This window comes from Fusarium mangiferae (genome assembly GCF_900044065.1).
Source record: "Fusarium mangiferae strain MRC7560 genome assembly, contig: FMAN_scaffold005, whole genome shotgun sequence".
Taxonomy (NCBI): Eukaryota; Fungi; Ascomycota; class Sordariomycetes; order Hypocreales; family Nectriaceae; genus Fusarium; species Fusarium mangiferae.
The window spans coordinates 272,213-291,181 of NW_024573925.1; the positions used below are offsets into that span (position 1 = coordinate 272,213).

Consider the following 18,969-nt stretch of genomic DNA (forward strand, 5'->3'; position numbering starts at 1 on the left):
AGTTCTCCTGATTATCTATATCAAGTACCCAATAACGCCTAATCCAACTCAAAGTTAACATAAACCCGACTCTCCCAACCCGCAAGCATCGGCCGTCCAGCCTTCAATCTACTGGCAGATTCCCTCGTATACGCCATCAACCTAACATCCTCATGCGCGCAACCCAACACTGTAGGAACATCCGGACCAAGTCGATCCTCACGACTCATGTTCAGCACAACAACAGCCTTTCTCTTCTCAGAATTTCGTCCCTTGACGGGTACAATACTCTCTTTCACATAGCTAAACAACGATTCATCCTCTGGGTCAAGAAGTTTGAAGGATCCGAAGACGAAGACATCTTGATACTGTTTTCGAAGGCGGAGCATGGCTTTGTAGAAGCTGAGAATGGAGTTGGGATCCTTGACTTGCTTGGCGACGTTGATATCGCGGTAGTCATCGTGGACTCTCATCCATGGCTTCGCCGACGCGTCAGCGAAACCCGCGTTGGGTGAATCATCCCATTGGAAGGGAATACGCGAATGATCGCGCGCCATGATTTGAAGACCGTGCATCGTGTCTCTAACGCGCTTCTCATCGCCCGACGCGACGGCTTCGGCGTAAAAGTTACTGCTCTCGATATCCTTGTACTCTTCAATTCCCCATGACCTTGGCATGTTGGTCATGCCAATTTCTTGTCCTTGATACAGGAATAAAGTGCCCGTGAGCGTTGTTTGCCAGATTGCCAAAGTTTTGGCTGACTTTAACCACCATTCTGGTGTTGACGCGTCACCGAAACGATCCACCGCACGACCATTGTCGTGATTCTCGCAGAAGGCTGTTGCCCACGCATCTGTGCCCTCAATAAAGCTCTGCCACTTGTGTACAAACGCTTTCAGCTTAGACAGTGGGAATGGCTGGTAGATATACTTGTCACCGAAGCCGTTTCCATTGCCAAGTCGTATCATGGAGAACTCAAACACCATGTCCAACTCTTTCGCAGCGGCTGATACATAGGGAATGACTTGTGAAGGATTAGGCGTGTTTGAAAGCTCACCCACTGAAACAGCGTTGTAAGGACCAAGTACTTTCTCGTACATCTCGTGAATAAACTCATGAATGCGCGGTCCGTTACACCACATTTCAGGTGCAGGCTGATGAGGCGACGCAGGATCCGTGATAGGCGCGTCGACGAAATCTCTCCTCTTGGAGTACTTATTGACGGTATCGATGCGGAACCCATCAACACCACGATCAAGCCAAAAGCGCATGGTGTTCTCGTAAATCGCCTCTCGACACTCATCATTATCCCAATTCAAATCAGGCTGATCAGGCGCGTAAAGATGAAGATAATATTCCTGGGTATGTTCATCCCAAGTCCACGTCGAGCATGCAAAATACCCTCTCCAATTCGTAGGGGGATGTCTCACGCCGTTCTCATCATACCGCGCTGGTTTCCAGATATACCAATCCCTCTTCGGATTATCCTTTGACGATCTCGATTCTTTGAACCACTCATGCTCTATCGAGGTGTGATTCACAACAAGATCGAGAATGATCTTGAGACCACGAGCATGGCATTCTTTGACGAGAATATCGACATCTTCAACGCTGCCATAGGGTTCGTAGATTTTCTGATAATCTGAAACATCATAGCCCATGTCCTTCTGCGGGCTTTCGAAAATGGGGGATACCCATACGACGTCAATGCCAAGATCGCTTAGATAATCGAGCTTGGAGATGAGACCGGGTAAATCGCCCCAGCCATCGTTGTTGGAGTCTTTGAAGCTGGCTGGGTAGACCTGATAGAAGGAGGCGGCTTTCCACCAGGGCTGTTTGCCTATGTATTGGCGCTCATCATCCCAGATGATAGAGCCCATGTTGGCTGTGATGATTTGAGAGGCGGACGAAAATAAAAGAGGATGGTGAGATGGGAACGAGTGGTCATAGGATTATTGTTGAGAGGGGAAGACGAGGTGTTTATTATTTACCCATCTTATCGGCCGACATCACTCCGTTGAATGTGGAGATCAGATCCTTTCTGTGATCAACGCCGCATAACGGACTCTCCGCTCAAACAATCGAGTGCAACATCCATCGCCAACTCGTAAATGATCAGCCGAGGCTGTCTCTCACCCCAACAATCTACCCTACGACGTCACCTTAAAAACCCAAGCTCGTGTGTGACCAGCGGAGACTCCGCCTTTAGCGCTCCCACCATCGGAGTCGTTCCGCACTATTGATCTCTAGTCCCGAAACAACCAATTACTGCAGTGAAGCAAATTCCGACGAGTGGAAGTTCCGCTAGCCCGCGGAGTCTCCTGTGCAAAAGACTCGTGCCCCAATCCCATTTCTTGAAAATCACCCCACACACTCAATTCCCCCGTGCCCCAGGTTTCCCCATGCTTCATACCAGATGATGTACAGGACCTGTTTCTGGGGAGTTTTTTCTAAGTTAAGCTTGGGCGAAAAAAAGAAAAATCATCATCCGAGCTGTCGGGTTCAGGCGTAGCGAGCATCGGCTCCGCGAAAGTACATAAAGGACCGACTATCCTTCCTCTTTTCCGAATCCCCAGCATCCCATCTCTTCACTTTATCCCAATCCTCCATCTTCACCATGGCTTCTTATCCCGAGAAGAGTATCGACGCTCAGCATGACGAGACCGTAAGCCCTGAGGCTCTTGCTTCAGAGGCCAAAGTCGCTGCCGAGGCTGAGCATCATATGACCCTCTGGCAAGCTATCAAGACTTACCCCAAGGCCATCGGCTGGTCTGTTCTTTTGTCGACGACGCTCATCATGGAAGGCTATGACCTTGCTTTACTTGGCAATTTGTACGCCTCTCCTGTGTTTAACGAGAAGTTTGGCTCCTGGAATGCTGAGAAGGAGAAATATGCTGTTTCTCCTGCGTGGCAATCTGGTTTATCCAACGGTGCTCGCGCCGGTGAGATCATTGGTCTCATCATCGCGGGTTGGACGTCTGACAGATACGGCTACAAGATGACTACCATCGGCTCCCTCGTCCTCATGATCGCCTTTGTCTTTGTTCTCTTCTTTGCTCCCAACGTCAAGATCCTCGTGCTCGGCGAAGTCCTCTGCGGTAAGTTATCATATCATGCCACTACCTGTGCCATTCGCTAATGTAACGATGCAAGGTATCCCATGGGGCGCGTTCCAAAGCGTTACTCCTGCATATGCATCCGAAGTAGCACCGGTTGTTCTGCGACCTTACCTCACGACGTTCATCAACATGTGCTGGGTAATTGGCCAGTTCTTTGCAGCTGCTGTGAACAAAGGTTCCGTTGGGCGCGGAGATGAGTGGGCTTATCGCATCCCTTTTGGTGTGCAGTGGGTTTGGCCCGTGCCTATCCTGGCAGGTGTTATTTTTGCTCCAGAGTAAGTTGTGTCACATCATCAGGGCGAGGAGTGTTGAGCTAATGTTGTGATAGATCACCTTGGTGGTATGTTAGGAAGGGCAACCGAGCTGCAGCCAAGAAGTCGCTTCTGAGACTCACTTCGCCCCAGCAACCCAACTTTAACGCCGACGAGACGATTGCCATGATTGAGCATACAAATGAGATGGAGAAGAACTTGAAAGAGGGAACTACCTACAGAGACTGCTTCAAGGGTGTTGATCTTCGCCGAACTGAGATTGTTGTTGGTATCTGGCTTGTGCAGACCCTTGGTGGACAGAACCTTATGGGTTACTTCTCCTACTTCCTCACACAAGCCGGCATGGATGCCAGCAACTCCTTCTCTCTGTCCATGGGTCAATATGCTCTTGGAATGGTTGGTACCATGGGTTCTTGGTTCTTGATGTCCAGGGTTGGTCGACGCACGATTCACTTCTCAGGTTTATGCTCTCAACTTCTCATCCTCATCATCGTCGGCTCCCTCTCCTTCTCCAAAGACAACTCCTCAGTCTGGGCTATTGGCGGCATGCTCATTCTCTTCACATTTGTCTACGACTTCACCGTTGGCCCCGTCACATACTCTCTCATCTCCGAGCTCTCATCGACCCGACTCAAGGCCAAGACCATCGTCATGGCTCGAGCTGCTTACAATGCTAGCAACATCTTTGTAAACGTCATGACCAACTATCAGCTATCATCATCGGCGTGGAACTGGGGAGCTCGCACCGCCTACTTCTGGGCTGGGACCTGTCTCCTCTCTGCTATCTGGGTGTTCTTCAGACTTCCCGAACCTAAGGATCGTACTTATGCTGAGTTGGATGTTCTCTTTGAGAAGAAGGTCCCCGCGAGAAAGTTTGCCAAGACGCATATCGATCCTTACTCGCACTCCGTTTCTTCCGACAAGAAGTTGAACGAGAAGGAGTTGCAGTAGGCACTGGAATCATGTGTCGGTATTGATAGGATCAAAAGAAACGAGTTGTATGATAGTAATGTGGGTATATAGTATTGAATAGCTTGATGTACAGATTGTTTATTATGAATTTACTCTCGATATTGGTGGACTACTGTGGGCCACGCTAGGCCCGGGACTCGGCAGTGCCTGTTGTATGTGCTTTTCTAGAAGCGGCTCATAAGTGGATGCACCTCCCGGCAGTTTAGTTATGAGGTTCCGGATATATAGTAAATCGTCTTCAGGTGACGTGCCCATCGCCAGGCCTTGAGGACTTGAAGGCGTGACTGGCACACGAGCCAGGACGTCAACAACCGCCGAGACAATGTCGTAAAGCTTCTCTGTTACTCCGATGCCATGAATCTTTATACTATCGATGGAAAGATCTCGTGTTGAGAGCGTGAGATCTTTGGCAACGACTAGAGGGTATTGATAAGTGAGACTATGCTGATGTGCATTTTCGCTGAGATGACCTAATCGAAGGCGCAATTTCCACACAATCATCCGCAACCATAGCTGCGTTATCCTCAAATTTGCTTTCTGCGTCTCATGAAGCTGCAAGTCAGGCTTGATAGCCGTATTAACAGCCGTCTCCACGAAATCCAGCGACGAAAGAGGCGGTGAGATGGCAAAACGCTCCTGATTCAGCAGCGCAACAAACGACGTATCAATGGGTCTGAAAAGAGCCGAAAGACTCCAGAAGCCAGAAAGCGAAGGATCGTTGAGGTCGATTTCTGGGGCCTCGTCGGTTATTTGTAATGTGATGGGGCGGCGATATCGGATGGCGTGAGATCGCTCTGATACGACCAGGACCCAGAATAGTCGGTGTGCTAACGCCTTTGCGGAATGGTCCATGTCCTCGATGCGCAAAAGACAGAATAGGGTTGTTGCTTCGCGCAGGAAGAGAAATGTCTGGCTGTGGTGCGAGAGACGCGCTTGGCAGGCGTAGAGGAAGAATGCGAGGAGGCATTGGTTGAGGGTTGGTTTCATTGTGCGGGGGGTGGATTGGTGGACGGTGACGACTTGGTCCACGATCATTGAACCATATGTCGCATTATTCTCAGCGATGATGCCTTGCGACAGTAAATTCTCCGGCTCTTCAGTCTGGAGGAGTACCTGCGCGCACATGGCGACAAGCACAGAGTAAGCCTCAAGTCTCCATTCAGGCGTCGCCGACGATGACGCCGATCGCAGGAGCACGACATAATCGCGAGTCAGGATGGGAATAGTAGGGTAGAGCCGAGCAAAGAAGCGCTCGACGCAATGATCGAGCACCTGAGCCGGTACAAGCTCAATGAGACGATGCAGCGCGGCGACAGGTGCATTTGAGGGTACCGAGTAATGGCCGTGGATGGGCTGGAGAATGCTCGGAGCGCCGGACTGTCCAATGCAGCGATCTCCTAGACCTGCATCCACACATCGCCTGCAGGGCCGATACTCGTTACAGCCTCGGCGGAGCGTCTTGCAGCGCTGACAGGCTCTAGGTACCTGCGTCCGCTTGGCGGGGGGGACATCATCGTCAGGCATAGGTTAGGTTAGCCTCAGATAAGACACGTCTCTACTGTGCGTGCTGTGTCTATCTAGGTAAGGCAGTGAGTGTACTCCGTACAGTGGGAGAGATAAAGGATGCGATAATCGCGCACGTGCGTGGGTCGAGGGTTTACCGCAACGGGAGTAAGTTTCCTTGGGATGAGGTAACGGAAAGATAAGAAAAATAAAACGAAAAATTCCCGCAAGCGATAGGTAGGCATGTAACTCAAGTGTTCAAGGGGACAAGAGAGTGACTGAGTCAAGAACCAACGGAGAAAAGAGAGAAAGTGGATTTTGAGTTCGTGGGGATTGGAGAGGCTGGTTCGTTATTAGGAACTGCTACACCCCGCTTACAGGCTATGCCTAAATGGGCCGTTACATGTCGTCTATCACTTGGCAAAGCATGTCAACTTAATTAATATCTACATCTTTGAACCGATCTATTGGTAGATGAGACAGACTCTATCTATCCTAGATGTAGAAATAATTACCACGATCAAGCCAATTGCTGGCAGTGGCTGTCTTCCCCGCGTCTGCATCGGCATGTCAGCATTAGAGGCCGAACGATAATAACCCAGACTAGAAGCTTGGCAGAAAAGAAACCCGTAATCCTTGGCCGATCACCTATCGTCGTACGTAATTAGGGCGCACGGCGAGAACCTTCTACCCTCACCTTACTTGCTCTTGGCTATCTTACTATCCTCGAACTAGAGAGCCGATCCGACGGGACCTGTTAACTAATGATAAGGTAACACGGTGGGTTACACGCATATCCTCGGTCAGGTTAAGATACCCACGTTGGACATACCAAGACACCAAGCTACCAAGATATCACGACTATAAAAGATGCCCAAATTCCCCGCCGTCATGTTCTTCTTTCTCTGTTCTCTAGGCAGTTGTCTTATATCGTTGATAGTCTTGTCCTGACCGCCCAACATGTCGCCCTCTCTTCAATCCCTGCTCGCTCTCACAACCCTTGTAGGCTCGGCCCTCGCTTCGCCTCTCCCCGAGATACCCCAGCTCCTCACCCGCGCAGTCAGCGACTTTGAGTGCTACAACGCCAGTCTTCCCAACATCACCATCTACGCCACCGGCGGCACAATCGCCGGTTCAGCTGGGTCTTCTGATCAGACTACGGGCTACAAGGCTGGTGCTTTGGGCATCAAGACTTTGATCGACGCTGTTCCCCAATTATGCAACGTCTCCAATGTTCGGGGCGTGCAGATCGCCAATGTTGATAGTGGAGACATCAACTCTACTATTCTGACCACTTTGGCGCATCGCATTCAGGATGATCTTGATAGTGATCATATGCAGGGTGTTGTTGTGACTCATGGCACTGATACCCTTGAGGAATCATCTTTCTTCTTGGATCTTACCGTCAAGAGTGAGAAGCCTGTTGTTTTGGTGGGCTCTATGCGCCCTGCTACTGCTCTCTCCGCTGATGGCCCTCTCAACCTCCTCTCTGCCGTCAGACTGGCTAGCAGCAAGAGCGCTATGGGTCGAGGAGCCATGATCGTTCTCAACGATAAGATTGCTTCTGCACGATACACCATCAAGACAAACGCCAATTCCCTCGACACATTCAAGGCCGAGGATCAAGGCTATCTCGGCTCCTTCGAGAACGTCGAGCCTATCTTCTGGTACCCCGCTACTCGACCTCTCGGTCATCACTACTTCAATATCAGCACCAGCTCAACAAAGACTGCTCTTCCTCAAGTTGACGTCCTGTATGGTCATCAAGAGACTGACCCTAAGCTTTTCCAAGAAGCTATTGAGAACGGTGCTGAGGGTATTGTTCTCGCTGGTCTTGGCGCTGGAGGTTGGCCCGACAAGGCTGTTGAGGAGATCAAGAAGGTTCTCAACGAGACTGAGATTCCTGTCGTCGTCAGCCGACGCACTGCCTGGGGATACGTGGATGAGCGACCTTTCGGTATTGGAGCTGGATACTTGAATCCTTCCAAGTCTAGAATCCAGCTCCAACTTGCTCTGGAGAAGAAGCTGTCCATTGAGGAGATCAAGGACATTTTTGAGTATGCTTCTTAGATGATGAGCGAATTTGTATGACTTCATGATGTATATATGAACTAGAATAAGATTCTCAGGAGAATATGATACGCAACGCACTATTTAAGCAAGAAGGGATCAAATGTCTAATTTTGTTCGATTGTTCCAAGAGTAGAGAATTATTGAGGTCCCTGTGCGTCATTTTCATCCCCTCTGTCTGAACTGAGCCAGACTAAAACAGGCGATTGAAGTCAAACTAATTTAAGCATAAAAACAAGTTTGAATTAACTAGTCGCCAGTCAGTGAGAGATTCAGAAAAACCCCAAAGAGGATTCTGACCCAATTCGGTGAATGAAATAATAATCCGAAAGAGTAAACAGTTAATTATAGGGTAGGTAGGCCGAATATTGGTCAGAATATCTACATAACATGTCGAGCGATTAAATAGATAGGGGATGAAGCTTTGAGTAAGACGATAAAGATAAGGTCACCATGTTAGAGTTTATGTTACGGTTGGAGATAGACCTATAAGATGGGCTGCGTCTTCTCGACGCTATAATGCGTGATCAAGTCCTATATGTGATGGCGCGTGCGCTGTAGGACTCACTTAGCCTGTCGCTGATTTTAGTGGCTATCCCCTATGACTAATCGCTGTTTCAGTACCTGGTCTAGCATGCATTCAGGCACCCGGAACTCTAGACGTCAGCGTACTTTCTTACAACTTCAACAGCACCATCTCAGATCAAGACACAAGACAAAAATAACAGACTTCAATATGTCATCCGGATCAAAAGAGTGCCAAACCATCAATCTACCTGGGACGACAGACCAACCCAGAACAGAGCCAGATTATCTCCTCGATGCCCGCAGCACAGCAGTTTTACCCCAACTCCAGGATAATGACCTGTTGAAGATTGTAAGACCATCTTGCATCCTCAGAGCCAAACTTACCAAAATTCAGGTAGTCGATCACGAAGAGGACACCATCGAGTTCGAGGATCACATCAAGAATGTAGCACCCGAAGATCTTGCTGCATACTTTGACGCTCCCGGAATAAAGAAGTTTGCGTTTTATCGCCATCCTGGCTCTGCTGTCATCTTGATCTGGACACGTTTCCCTGCTACAGCATCAACGAAGAACGCACGTGTTCAGCACCGTGTGAGGAGGGATTTGACTTGGTATGCTGAGAAAGCGGACATCAAGAATGTGGCTACGGTAGGTCTTGGGTCTGTTGTGATGACCTTGGCTAATGATTTGCAGCTTGAAGTGCAGTCGCAGAAGGATGTTACTGTTGGACGCCTGAAGGAAGCGGCTGACTCGTTAACGGCTAGCAAGGAGTGAGGAAATGTAGTCGCCTACATAGACATCTTCATTGTAGTGCTATTATCCTTGATTGTGAATAAAAACTGGTTACCATTCTGGTTGGATTGTAAAGTAGCGAGATAGCCTCGATCACGAGGATTTTATCTCACAGATGCAGGGTCGTATGTGTGCACTGAACGTGAAGAAAAGAAAAAGAGACGGCGAATTGTGATTATGGAATGATCACCAATGTGAGGATGCATAGAAAGTCTAAATGTCTCAACTAGCTTGACCCAAAATATTCATAACCTCACCCTTCTCCTGGCGAATCTGGAAATTATGTAGCTCCGTTAAAAGCAGTCTCAAACTCAGCAGGAGTGTAGCGCCCTTCACTCTCACTGCACATAGCCTTGGCAATGACCTTTAGCAGACCATCGTTGCCGTTGAAAACACCATAGTTTCTCCCCCGGAGGATCTCCTCAGTCTTATCAGCCGTGACACGCTCGTAGCTTGTGTTGGGAGGCTCAATGAGATCCTTCCACAGCTGGAATCGGTCATCAGAGTTTCGCAGGTCAGGAACAGACATGACGAGGAAGCTCATGGCCAGAGAAAAAGTATCAGCCTTTGTGGTGTAGTCTCTGCCAATGATAATTTCTAGAGAAATGTCAGTTTGGGGTCGAAGTCTTGGAACTGGATGTCCTACCTGGTGCGGTGTATGAAGGGGTGCCGACATCCATTTGAACAGTAGTACCAATGTCTCGTGACTGGTCAAAGTCCATGAGCTTAATGGTATCTCCATCCTTAAGAAAGTTCTCGGGCTTGAGATCACGGTGAATAATGCCCGCGGCGGAGACAGCAGCAACAGCAGCGAGCATCTGTTTGAAAGCACCGTTCACATCAGTCAGGCTAGCGAGGTTATCAGCCACAGAGCCCTCCTGAACGTAAGGCATGATGGCGAAACCATAGTCCTTCACACCACCCTTGCCGTAAACAATATGGTTGATGGGAAGAATGTTAGGATGGTCAAGGGCCTTCTGAAGACGAGCGCCGTACATAATGGCGTTGCCATCGCCAGACTTGATACCACTGCGCTTACTAACAACAGTCTGCTGCTGCGGCTGGTTCTCAGAATCGGTCCAAGTCAGGGTAGCTTTGTCGATGATGACAGTCAAGCTATTGGCGACGAGGCTGTCCTTGGTGAGCGTGTAGCACTCCCAGGTCAACTTCTTCTCAGAGTTGACCCAGTCGCCGACAATCAGGTCATCCATGCTGGGAACGTCAAAGACGGGGATGGAACCAGTGATGTCCTCCCATCTTCGGAAGAGGGCCCAGTTTGAGATGAAATCAGGGAAGCTGCCTTCGCCAGAAACAGCGCTGGCGCTGGTGATAAAAGAGAGTAAAGCCCCGAGGGCAAAAGTGAAGCGACTTGAGAAAAGCATTGTCGCTGAAGAGAATGACTATCCAAAAGAGTGTAGGAGGAATACCGACGACGTGCTACTAGGGCTGTATAAAATGTTGGGTGGGTGCATTTATTTAACGGACATTTCAGAACTTTGGTAGTGACTTACAAGATAAAAACATGCCGTGTTTTTCGGAGGATGCATGCTGAATCCTTGGCGTAATCTGTTTAATTAGTTCATCTAAATTCTATTGTACTTGAAACAGGAGCGATTATGGAGATCCCTGTGCTGACATGTTCCACTACCGATGAAACAGGGCTGAGCTGACGGTATGTGGGTGGAGTTATAGCGTGTTGATGACTCGTGAGCCGAAGATTCAGGCGGGTTACTGAGACATTCTGCGGGAGGCTTGAGTGGTGAGACGGGGCTCTAAGTTAGATCTTCCCGTGTTTGCCGTGTCTGGAGGATCAAAGTTGGGGTCTGGATGAGATTTTAGTTGAAACGTGTTGAGATTGGGGGCTGAGCTTTTGCACGTCCCGCAGAGGGCCTTGAGGGTTGAGATGGTGAATCATAGATAATGGCATTGGGCAGAATGGGGGCGGTATTGGGATCGTCAATCTGCCTTGATGATTACATGCACTGAATCCTAATGCAACGATGACATATTGCTCGAATCCAACGCTTGAGATAAATAAATCCCTACAGAATAAAAAATTACAAGGTGATAGCCTTATTTACAGCCCGATCATACCAATGGGAGCAAGCCATTCCACAACTCCCTTGCTTGTTCAAACAGTGGAGTCAGCTCAGCCCTAGAACACCACTGGGGCCACCCACTAACAGCCCCCGATAAGCGCACGGGATGGAGCCTCACAGCCCTGTAGTTAAGGATTCCGAAGGATGGAGATTAAGGAGTTCTTAAATTATACCATCTCACGCTGCGTCGTAACACTCTCGGCAGATGCGATGCCGCGCAGTCTATTTCTGCATCTGGAGTCAAATTTCGATGCGCTAGTGTAAGCAGCGTGTCTTGCTGAGATCCTTCGGAAGTTTCTTCTGAAGGATCGGCCCTGTAATTTAGAATTATGGGGATGGCTTACAATCCATGTCAAGTCATCCTGTTGATGCTGAGGCTTGTATGTAAATGTCTGTAAATAAGTCCTTTATTGTACTTGGCTTTACTTAAAGTCTTTTGTTTCCTACAGACACTCTTTTGTCAGTTGTTTTAGTATCGCAAACCTTGGTTGGGTTAGCTTCTTCATTCATTATGTTGCGCCCTACAGACTCTCCCATGCCAATTGGCATTGGTTTCCTTCTTTTGTCTTTCGGAGCCAAGATTGCTTCTGCCGTTCCTTACCAGTGAGTATACTGTCGCTAGAGCTTAGTACTATGGACTAATTATACTAGAATCTATCAGCTTAATGAGAGAGACGTCAACACTGATACCACTACCACTGATACCTTCATTTCTACCACCACCAGCGCCGTCGCGCCCATTGACGTTCTCCCTACTACAAGCTCAGATATCGTTGTCATCAACACTGAGACTTCATCCAACAATGACGCTATTGTAGTTGACACAACTACCAATGCTGCTCCAGTAGTTGAACCTCCTACCACTATTGGCCAGGCTGTTGATGGCACCACCAGCGCTGAAATTGCGCCTGTTGGTACTGAGACATCAGCGATCGTGGATGTGTTGAGCAGCACTGACGCTCCTGTCGTGAACCCTATCCCTACCACGACGGATGACCAGACTACGTCAAACTGGATTCCTCCCGCCGGTACAGAAACCAACGTCGTTGGCACTCCTGGTGCTAGTACCGAGGTTCCCCCTCCTGCTGGTACTGAGACAGCTACCACCAACGAAGCTGTTGAGCCAGTTGGTACGACCACCAACACTGATCTTCCTCCTGCTGGAACACAGACTACGAGCGATATCCCTCCTCCGGTTGTCGACACCACCACAAACACTGCTGTTCCGGTTGGCACTGAAACTACAAGCAATGCGATCGAGCCTGTCGATACTACCACTGATCTTCCTGCCCCAGGTCCTGAGACGACCACTACCCAACCACCAGCGCCTGCAGATACCACTACCTCCGATGCCATCCCCCCTCCCAACACAGAGACCAGCGCTGAGGTTCCCCCTCCCGAAACCACAACCGACAATGTCGATGCGCCTAGCACTACCGCCCCCGTCAACAACATCCCCAGCACAACTGAGAAGGCTTCTGAACCAAGCGACAAGCCAAGCGATGCCCCTTCAGCACCCGTCACTGCTCCTCCCCAAGAAGCCACTGCTGCTGCTTCTCAGGCTCAGGTCACTGCCTCAGAGTATAACTCCAAAGTCGACGACATCATCCCTATCATCGTCGCTTGGACAAACAACCCTGATGGCCTCAAGACTGACACGTTAAACAAGGTTAACAGCCTGATCGATGGTGTCAAGGGCGCTATCAAGGATCTTGGTGGTAATAAGTCTGGCGGTTGTCCCGGTAAGCGACGGCGCGGACTTCTCGACATTGTCTCCAACGTTATCAACACTCTATCCTGTGTCGTCTCCAACCTTGAGGATGTTACTGGCAAGATCACTGGTGGCATTGTCGAGGGTGTCACTCCCATCGTGAGCACTCTTACCAATAACAGCAATGATCTGAAGGATCAGAGTGAAGAAGAGGATGATGACGATGATGACGAGTCTAAGACTGAAGAAGAAGAGTCCAAGACGGAGGAGAGCAAGACGGAGGCCAGTACCACCGAGAAGCCTACCTCCACTGAGGCTGAGACTACTACTTCTGCCGAGACGACTGAGACTACCGGATCTTGCAAGATGAGGGAGACTACCAGTATTCCTGCTGCTTCAGATACCCAGCCCAAGACTTCGATCGCTCTGCCTCCCACGAGTGGTGATGGCGCTACTGGCAGTGACACCTCTGCTGGCCCGGCCGAGACTGGCACTTCTGACGTGCCCACATCGACTGAAGCCGCTGATGGGACTACCTCCAACCAAGCTCCTGAGTCGACTACCGCGGCTGAGACTTCTGTCCAAGAGACCTCTACCAAGCCTGCCGATGAGACCAGCACCGCTGATCAAACCGTCAAGACTGAAGAGACCTCCAAGGCTGATGAGACTGACACTTCAGTACCCGCTACCACAAGGCCTAGCACCCTACTCACAACAACCCGTCCAGCCGACCAAACCACCAACACTATCACTTCCGGCTCAACTGAGGAACTCACCACCGCCCCAGTGCGCACATACTACCCCTGCGGTATCTACGGCGGTCCCCGCGTCACATCAGCCTACTGCCAATGCTCCACCACCGTCTCGGGCAAGCAATACATCGCGACAGCTACACTCATCGACAACAAATGCGAAGCGTACACCGAATATCCCTCCAAGGTCGATCCCGCGACCGAAGCTCCCCCTCCCACACAAGCACCCATCAACGAACCCCTCACCAAGACCATTGATGGAACTGTCCTCGCCTGGACTGCTTACACTCTTGCATATGGACAGGTGTACAAGGATGTCACTGCTACCTTCTCTAACGGCATTGGTGAGGTGAAGACCATCGCTACACCGGTCCCTACGCAGACCCACGTCGACAACGATGGTTCCGGGCAGTGTGGCACGAGCGATGGACTCTCCAAGTCTGGTCTCGGCGACGCATGTGACCGCGCCATTGGTGAATTCCAAGATGATACTATCTACACTGGGTACACTACGCGCTACAGCCGCTCCAAGAAGGGTCTTCTTATGGTCATGTCTATGGGACAGGCTGCTTGTATTGCCAAGTTTAGCTGTGACGACTATGGTATTGGAATGAGCGGTAAACTCATCAAGGAAGCGTAAGTTCCTTTTCCCTAGCTGGTTGAAGTTGAATTGTTTACTAACTTTGGATGCAGACGTGAGAACGCCAAGAAGAATGACAACATTTGGATGTGTGGACACATTGAGTTGTCGAACTCTTGTAAGGTTGTTATGGATTACTGCACGAACTGTAACAATGAGGGTTAAGTCTTTTGGGTAGAAGCTGGCGATGGGTCATGGAAGTGGAAGAACTGCATCGCCTATCAATTGCCTTTCAATTAGATAATGCCAAATATTCTTCAATTTCATATGACATCATCAACTACTACTGCCTATTTCTAACGCCATCTGGGATAACCACGGCGTCATGGCGCTGTAGAAGCCTAAGCCAAATGAGTCGTGTTGAAGAGCCGATCCCCAGTGTTGGTCGTCTTGGTTCCCGTGAATTTGTTCTCCGAAACTCGAAGCGCAACCAATCCAGCGCCGTGTCGTCTCATCACCTTGGCGAATAGATGATCTTCGGCGATGGCCTCAGCCGGAACTACACCTGCCACGACTGTAATGCTGATGTTGGGCTCAAGACGCACAACGCGTTTGATGAACTCTATCACGCTCTTGCCGCTGTTGACCACGGAATCCACCAAAATCACGTTCGTCTGTCCCTGAACATGATGCATCTTCACGTCTCCAGCGGTAGACGCATGAATGAACATGGCTTGTGGGAAAACTTCGCTGACGCCGAATGCCATCGGTTCACCACCGCGCATCAAAGCGATGATCGAAGTAGTAGCTTCGTTGCGCAGATAGTACCCGGTTGTCTTGTGGCCCTGCACGTGTGGGATGGCGTAGTCCTCAAGACCAATGAGCTCGGATACATACTCGGTGGCGAGATATCGCCCGACATTAGCGTGTGCTTGTCGTAGCACTGGACCAAATACTGCGGCGTCGCGCATGGGCGACATGAGAAGTTTGGCGGCAGCTTTGTCGGTGGCGGCGAAGATCTTGAGCGCCTGGCGGTCCGGGCGGCGATCGATGATCGAGTTGATGAAGTCTTCGTCCATGCGGACAACGGGGAGAGTGCTGGTGTCAAGTCTAGGCGATGCTGTACTAGGCAAAAGAATCTGTCGGGCTCGCAGGTGATCATCCCGGATAACCTTATCCAACTTTTCATCCATAGTTGTGCTTCTGATCTTCTCGTCACCAACAACAACAGAAGCTTGGTCCGCTTCCCAAAGCATGGTGATATCCAAAGGACTATCACCAAAGGCCCATACGTAGAGCTCATGAGCATCTCTGAGGTGCGACACAACAGCGGCTTTAACTCCAGGAGTGACGGTATATCCGTCCGAGAACCTCCCACCGCCAATCACCTTCACACTGTCTGCAAGGCCATGGTGCTCCAAAACCTTGGTCCAAACACGTCCAACTCCACAAGTCACAACAACAGCGCCGATGTGTTTCATCTCTGCGACGACGCGCAAGAGAGAGAAGAACTCAGGGCGCAGAGAGACGCGTGCTGAGACCGTGTTGCAATGACCTTCGAATTCCTCATCATTACACTTGTCTTCCAGCATCACGGTAGTCTCGCGGAATGCATCATCCGAGTACCCCATTGCACCACCGTAGAGATATCTTAGGAGATTGCCACCGCCTCCGAAGTTGTCCCCCTGCACCTCATCCCAAAGGAGAAGGCTGCCATCTTCAGCCGACAGTGTCTTGTCAGCGTCAAAGACGAGGAATGTCTGGAGCTCTTTAGTGTCGTGAAGAGCGACGATCTCGTCAAGTCGCTTCGTCACCTCGGAGATGTTTTCTTCAGCAGTAGGCGGCTTTTTAAACTTCCGAACAAGGTTTAGGACGCTCCGGGCCAGGGGCGAGTGAATGATAGCAAAAGGAATATTATCCCCACAGTTGTCTTGCATCGCCGAGATTTCACGGCGGTGCCAATCATCCAAGTTCTCCACCGTCAAATGGGACATGTAGGATCGGTCCTTCTTGTCGCTCTCGATATTTGACATAACGGTTTGCACCTCAGGTCTCAGATAGATGATATGCGTGAACGTCCCCAAGTCACCCTCTCTGAGGACCGCTTGAGGCATATCGCTCTCCTTGGACCAGAAACTAAAATACACAGTCACCACAGCTACTCGACGGCTGGTTATGGCCTCGTCCTTAACGTGGTTGATGGCTTTGATAAGCCATTCATATTTCTCGTCCTCAGTGAGTGTCTGAAACTCGTCAAGACCTCCAGGGACGAGGGACGCAATAATTTCAGAGCCTTTGAAGAACGCGAAGTCTTCCTCGCCGAGTTCCTGGCGCAAGTATTTGAGAACGTCAGACTTTCCGGAGCCAGGAAGGCCGTAGATGCCGATGACCGTTGGCTTTCCTAGAACTAAGATGCAGAGTTAGCGTACGGCCCGATGGAGAGGAATAGCGACTGACCTTGTTTGACGTCCCTACTGGAGACACGGTATTTCCCCTTGTAAAATGACATTTTGTAAAGATGCTGCGGTACGCAGAGATGTAGTTGAGTGGTGTAACAGTTACTAGTGCAAGTATGTCGAGGGATGTAGAAGGAAAAGAGAGAGAAAGGAAAGAAACAAAATCTTGTAAGATATTTCAAGTCTGGTCCATCGCTCACTTACATGATTGACCGCGTTTGCCTTTGTGTTGAGTCAGCCTATCAGGAGGATCGACAAGCGATGTGCCAGCAGGAGGCTCACTCATCACTCAAACTGCATGGGCCTTGCCACAACAAACAATTCTCCGAATTGCTTTATTGTTAATAGCGCAAAGAAAAAGCTGCAGGCAAGCCTCTCCACAAGTGGACTTGGTTCGAGCAGAGATTGCCTACAATTTGTCGCTTCTAGGGATCAAGCTTCCACGGGAAGCATTGCCCTCATCCCCCAAGAAGCACCAAAGCTTAGGGCGTCAAACTCGGATAGCCTCAAGATATCCTATCATAGATCAAGTTTACCCAAGTCGTTTTGCCTCTCAGGATCTTAATTATAAGTTCTCTTGCTGTCACTAGCATCACATCCACAATCGCCGATGAGAAAACGCAAGCAAGCGAGAAACATTCACAATGCAGGGAAGTGCCAAACTCGATTGTGAGCTCGAAGTTCTACTCACTTGGTTTCCTTCGGACTCTCAGCTTTGCCCTCACAGGAGGTACAGGGAGATGTCCCAAACTTAGGAAACGAGGCTTCTCATGGACTTCCTCTAAATCATAATTCACCGCCAAATATGCAACAAACACCTTCGTAACAACAGCCGCAAACTGTCGCCCGGGACAAGAATGCTTCCCAAGCCCAAACGGAACGTAAATTTCTGAAGGTGTTACGAGAGAATTCGTGTCCTGAATGCCCTCACCGTTGTGTAACGGTACGAATCGAAATGGGTCGAATGCGTATGCATTAGGATAAATGTCCTGGTCATGATGGATTCCCCAAGCAGAGATACTCACGCGGGCGCCTTGAGGGAGATGGATCATACGATCCTTGATCTTCGGACCATCTTCGTGCATGACCTCCACTGAAAGTGCTTTGATCGCAGTATTAAGCCGAAGTGTTTCCTTGATAACGCTGTCCGCAACATACAGGACATTCAAACTTGTTTCATCCAGGTTTGTGGGGAAAACAGCAAGCGCTTCCTCCTCCAAAGCTTGCCAAACCTGCGTGGAAGGATTGCTTGCGCAAACGTTGAAGAGAGCATATGTCATCGTCAGTGTTGTTGATTCCAGTGCTGCAAACACTGTGGCAAATACGCGACAAGCAATGACGTCGGCCATCTCAAAGCGAGGTTCTTTTTTGCGTAGTGCTTCGTGGATATGCCAATTAAGCACATCGTCTTGTGGGAGGTCCTTTAAAAGTCCGTTTTCGACGGCGATGATTCTCCTCTCTATGTGTGGACTGAGGATCTTCAGGGCTCTTCTCATGTAGATGTGGTTGAAGATCGATGTGAGTCGGGAAGTGAAGGGTTTGAGGAGTGGGGGAAACAACGATAGAGCGATTGCACTGGGTATGACACTGGTCGAGAACTTGGACAGGTTCTCAACGAGCTCGTCATCGGTGCATAGTGATTGTGAGTTGCGAACCTTTGCAGTATGGATGCTTGCTTACTGAGTATGCCGCCAAGCACCAACCAAACGGTGATCCTTACAGTCACTCCCCGTACAAGAGTGTAGATGCAAACTTCACTCCACTCTGTATCCAATCCAAACGTACTGTCTATCGATGCAGCCAATTCGTCTCTAATTCTGGGGATCATTCTTGGAAGGTGTCGACTTAGCTGCACACGAAGACTATCGTAGACCGCAGAGTCCTTCTGAACCGACGAGTTCAGAAAGGCGTACTCGGCACCAACGACCTCATGTTGCACAGGAATCGGACTAAGCATCTTGTCACTCTGTGTAGTCATCCACCGAATGAGACTCTGGGGCAACAGAACCTCTGGACGACTAAACGGTAGAGCAATCACGCAAACGGAACCTTTTTTGTTTTACTACAAACGTTAGTATGAGGAGTAAACGATTTTTTGTCTAGCACACATCTTGATAAGCCTTTTCCATGACGCT

General features: G+C 49.7%; 9 protein-coding genes across 9 annotated transcripts; 4 read left to right on the top strand and 5 right to left on the bottom strand.

Moving 5' to 3' along the window:
* Nucleotides 1–38: 38 nt before the first annotated feature.
* On the bottom strand, nucleotides 39–1,859 carry FMAN_07020 (putative alpha-glucosidase (MalT); the record flags this gene model as incomplete). The annotated part of the gene is made up of 1 exon (XM_041830595.1): nucleotides 39–1,859. One exon carries the CDS (start codon nucleotides 1,857–1,859, stop codon nucleotides 39–41), a length of 1,821 nt encoding a protein of 606 aa, XP_041681243.1.
* A 737-nt stretch (nucleotides 1,860–2,596) lies between these two features.
* FMAN_07021 (putative maltose permease (MalP)) lies at nucleotides 2,597–4,321 on the top strand (the record flags this gene model as incomplete). The annotated part of the gene is made up of 3 exons (XM_041830596.1): nucleotides 2,597–3,077; nucleotides 3,133–3,373; nucleotides 3,427–4,321. 3 exons carry the CDS (start codon nucleotides 2,597–2,599, stop codon nucleotides 4,319–4,321), a joined length of 1,617 nt encoding a protein of 538 aa, XP_041681244.1.
* A 102-nt stretch (nucleotides 4,322–4,423) lies between these two features.
* On the bottom strand, nucleotides 4,424–5,866 carry FMAN_07022 (uncharacterized protein; the record flags this gene model as incomplete). Its single annotated transcript, XM_041830598.1, has 1 exon — nucleotides 4,424–5,866. One exon carries the CDS (start codon nucleotides 5,864–5,866, stop codon nucleotides 4,424–4,426), a length of 1,443 nt encoding a protein of 480 aa, XP_041681245.1.
* Nucleotides 5,867–6,805: 939 nt separating this feature from the next.
* FMAN_07023 (putative ASP3-1-L-asparaginase II) lies at nucleotides 6,806–7,915 on the top strand (the record flags this gene model as incomplete). The annotated part of the gene is made up of 1 exon (XM_041830599.1): nucleotides 6,806–7,915. The coding sequence occupies one exon, from the start codon at nucleotides 6,806–6,808 to the stop codon at nucleotides 7,913–7,915; it is 1,110 nt and encodes a 369-aa protein (XP_041681246.1).
* A 736-nt stretch (nucleotides 7,916–8,651) lies between these two features.
* Nucleotides 8,652–9,218, top strand: FMAN_07024 (uncharacterized protein; the record flags this gene model as incomplete). The annotated part of the gene is made up of 2 exons (XM_041830600.1): nucleotides 8,652–9,092; nucleotides 9,138–9,218. 2 exons carry the CDS (start codon nucleotides 8,652–8,654, stop codon nucleotides 9,216–9,218), a joined length of 522 nt encoding a protein of 173 aa, XP_041681247.1.
* Nucleotides 9,219–9,516: 298 nt separating this feature from the next.
* Nucleotides 9,517–10,618, bottom strand: FMAN_07025 (uncharacterized protein; the record flags this gene model as incomplete). Its single annotated transcript, XM_041830601.1, has 2 exons — nucleotides 9,517–9,833; nucleotides 9,883–10,618. The coding sequence occupies 2 exons, from the start codon at nucleotides 10,616–10,618 to the stop codon at nucleotides 9,517–9,519; spliced, it is 1,053 nt and encodes a 350-aa protein (XP_041681248.1).
* Nucleotides 10,619–11,846: 1,228 nt separating this feature from the next.
* On the top strand, nucleotides 11,847–14,603 carry FMAN_07026 (uncharacterized protein; the record flags this gene model as incomplete). Its single annotated transcript, XM_041830602.1, has 3 exons — nucleotides 11,847–11,938; nucleotides 11,987–14,434; nucleotides 14,492–14,603. The coding sequence occupies 3 exons, from the start codon at nucleotides 11,847–11,849 to the stop codon at nucleotides 14,601–14,603; spliced, it is 2,652 nt and encodes an 883-aa protein (XP_041681249.1).
* Nucleotides 14,604–14,779: 176 nt separating this feature from the next.
* FMAN_07027 (uncharacterized protein) lies at nucleotides 14,780–16,887 on the bottom strand (the record flags this gene model as incomplete). Its single annotated transcript, XM_041830603.1, has 2 exons — nucleotides 14,780–16,785; nucleotides 16,836–16,887. The coding sequence occupies 2 exons, from the start codon at nucleotides 16,885–16,887 to the stop codon at nucleotides 14,780–14,782; spliced, it is 2,058 nt and encodes a 685-aa protein (XP_041681250.1).
* Nucleotides 16,888–17,517: 630 nt separating this feature from the next.
* On the bottom strand, nucleotides 17,518–18,791 carry FMAN_07028 (uncharacterized protein; the record flags this gene model as incomplete). The annotated part of the gene is made up of 2 exons (XM_041830604.1): nucleotides 17,518–18,489; nucleotides 18,555–18,791. The coding sequence occupies 2 exons, from the start codon at nucleotides 18,789–18,791 to the stop codon at nucleotides 17,518–17,520; spliced, it is 1,209 nt and encodes a 402-aa protein (XP_041681251.1).
* Nucleotides 18,792–18,969: the final 178 nt, after the last annotated feature.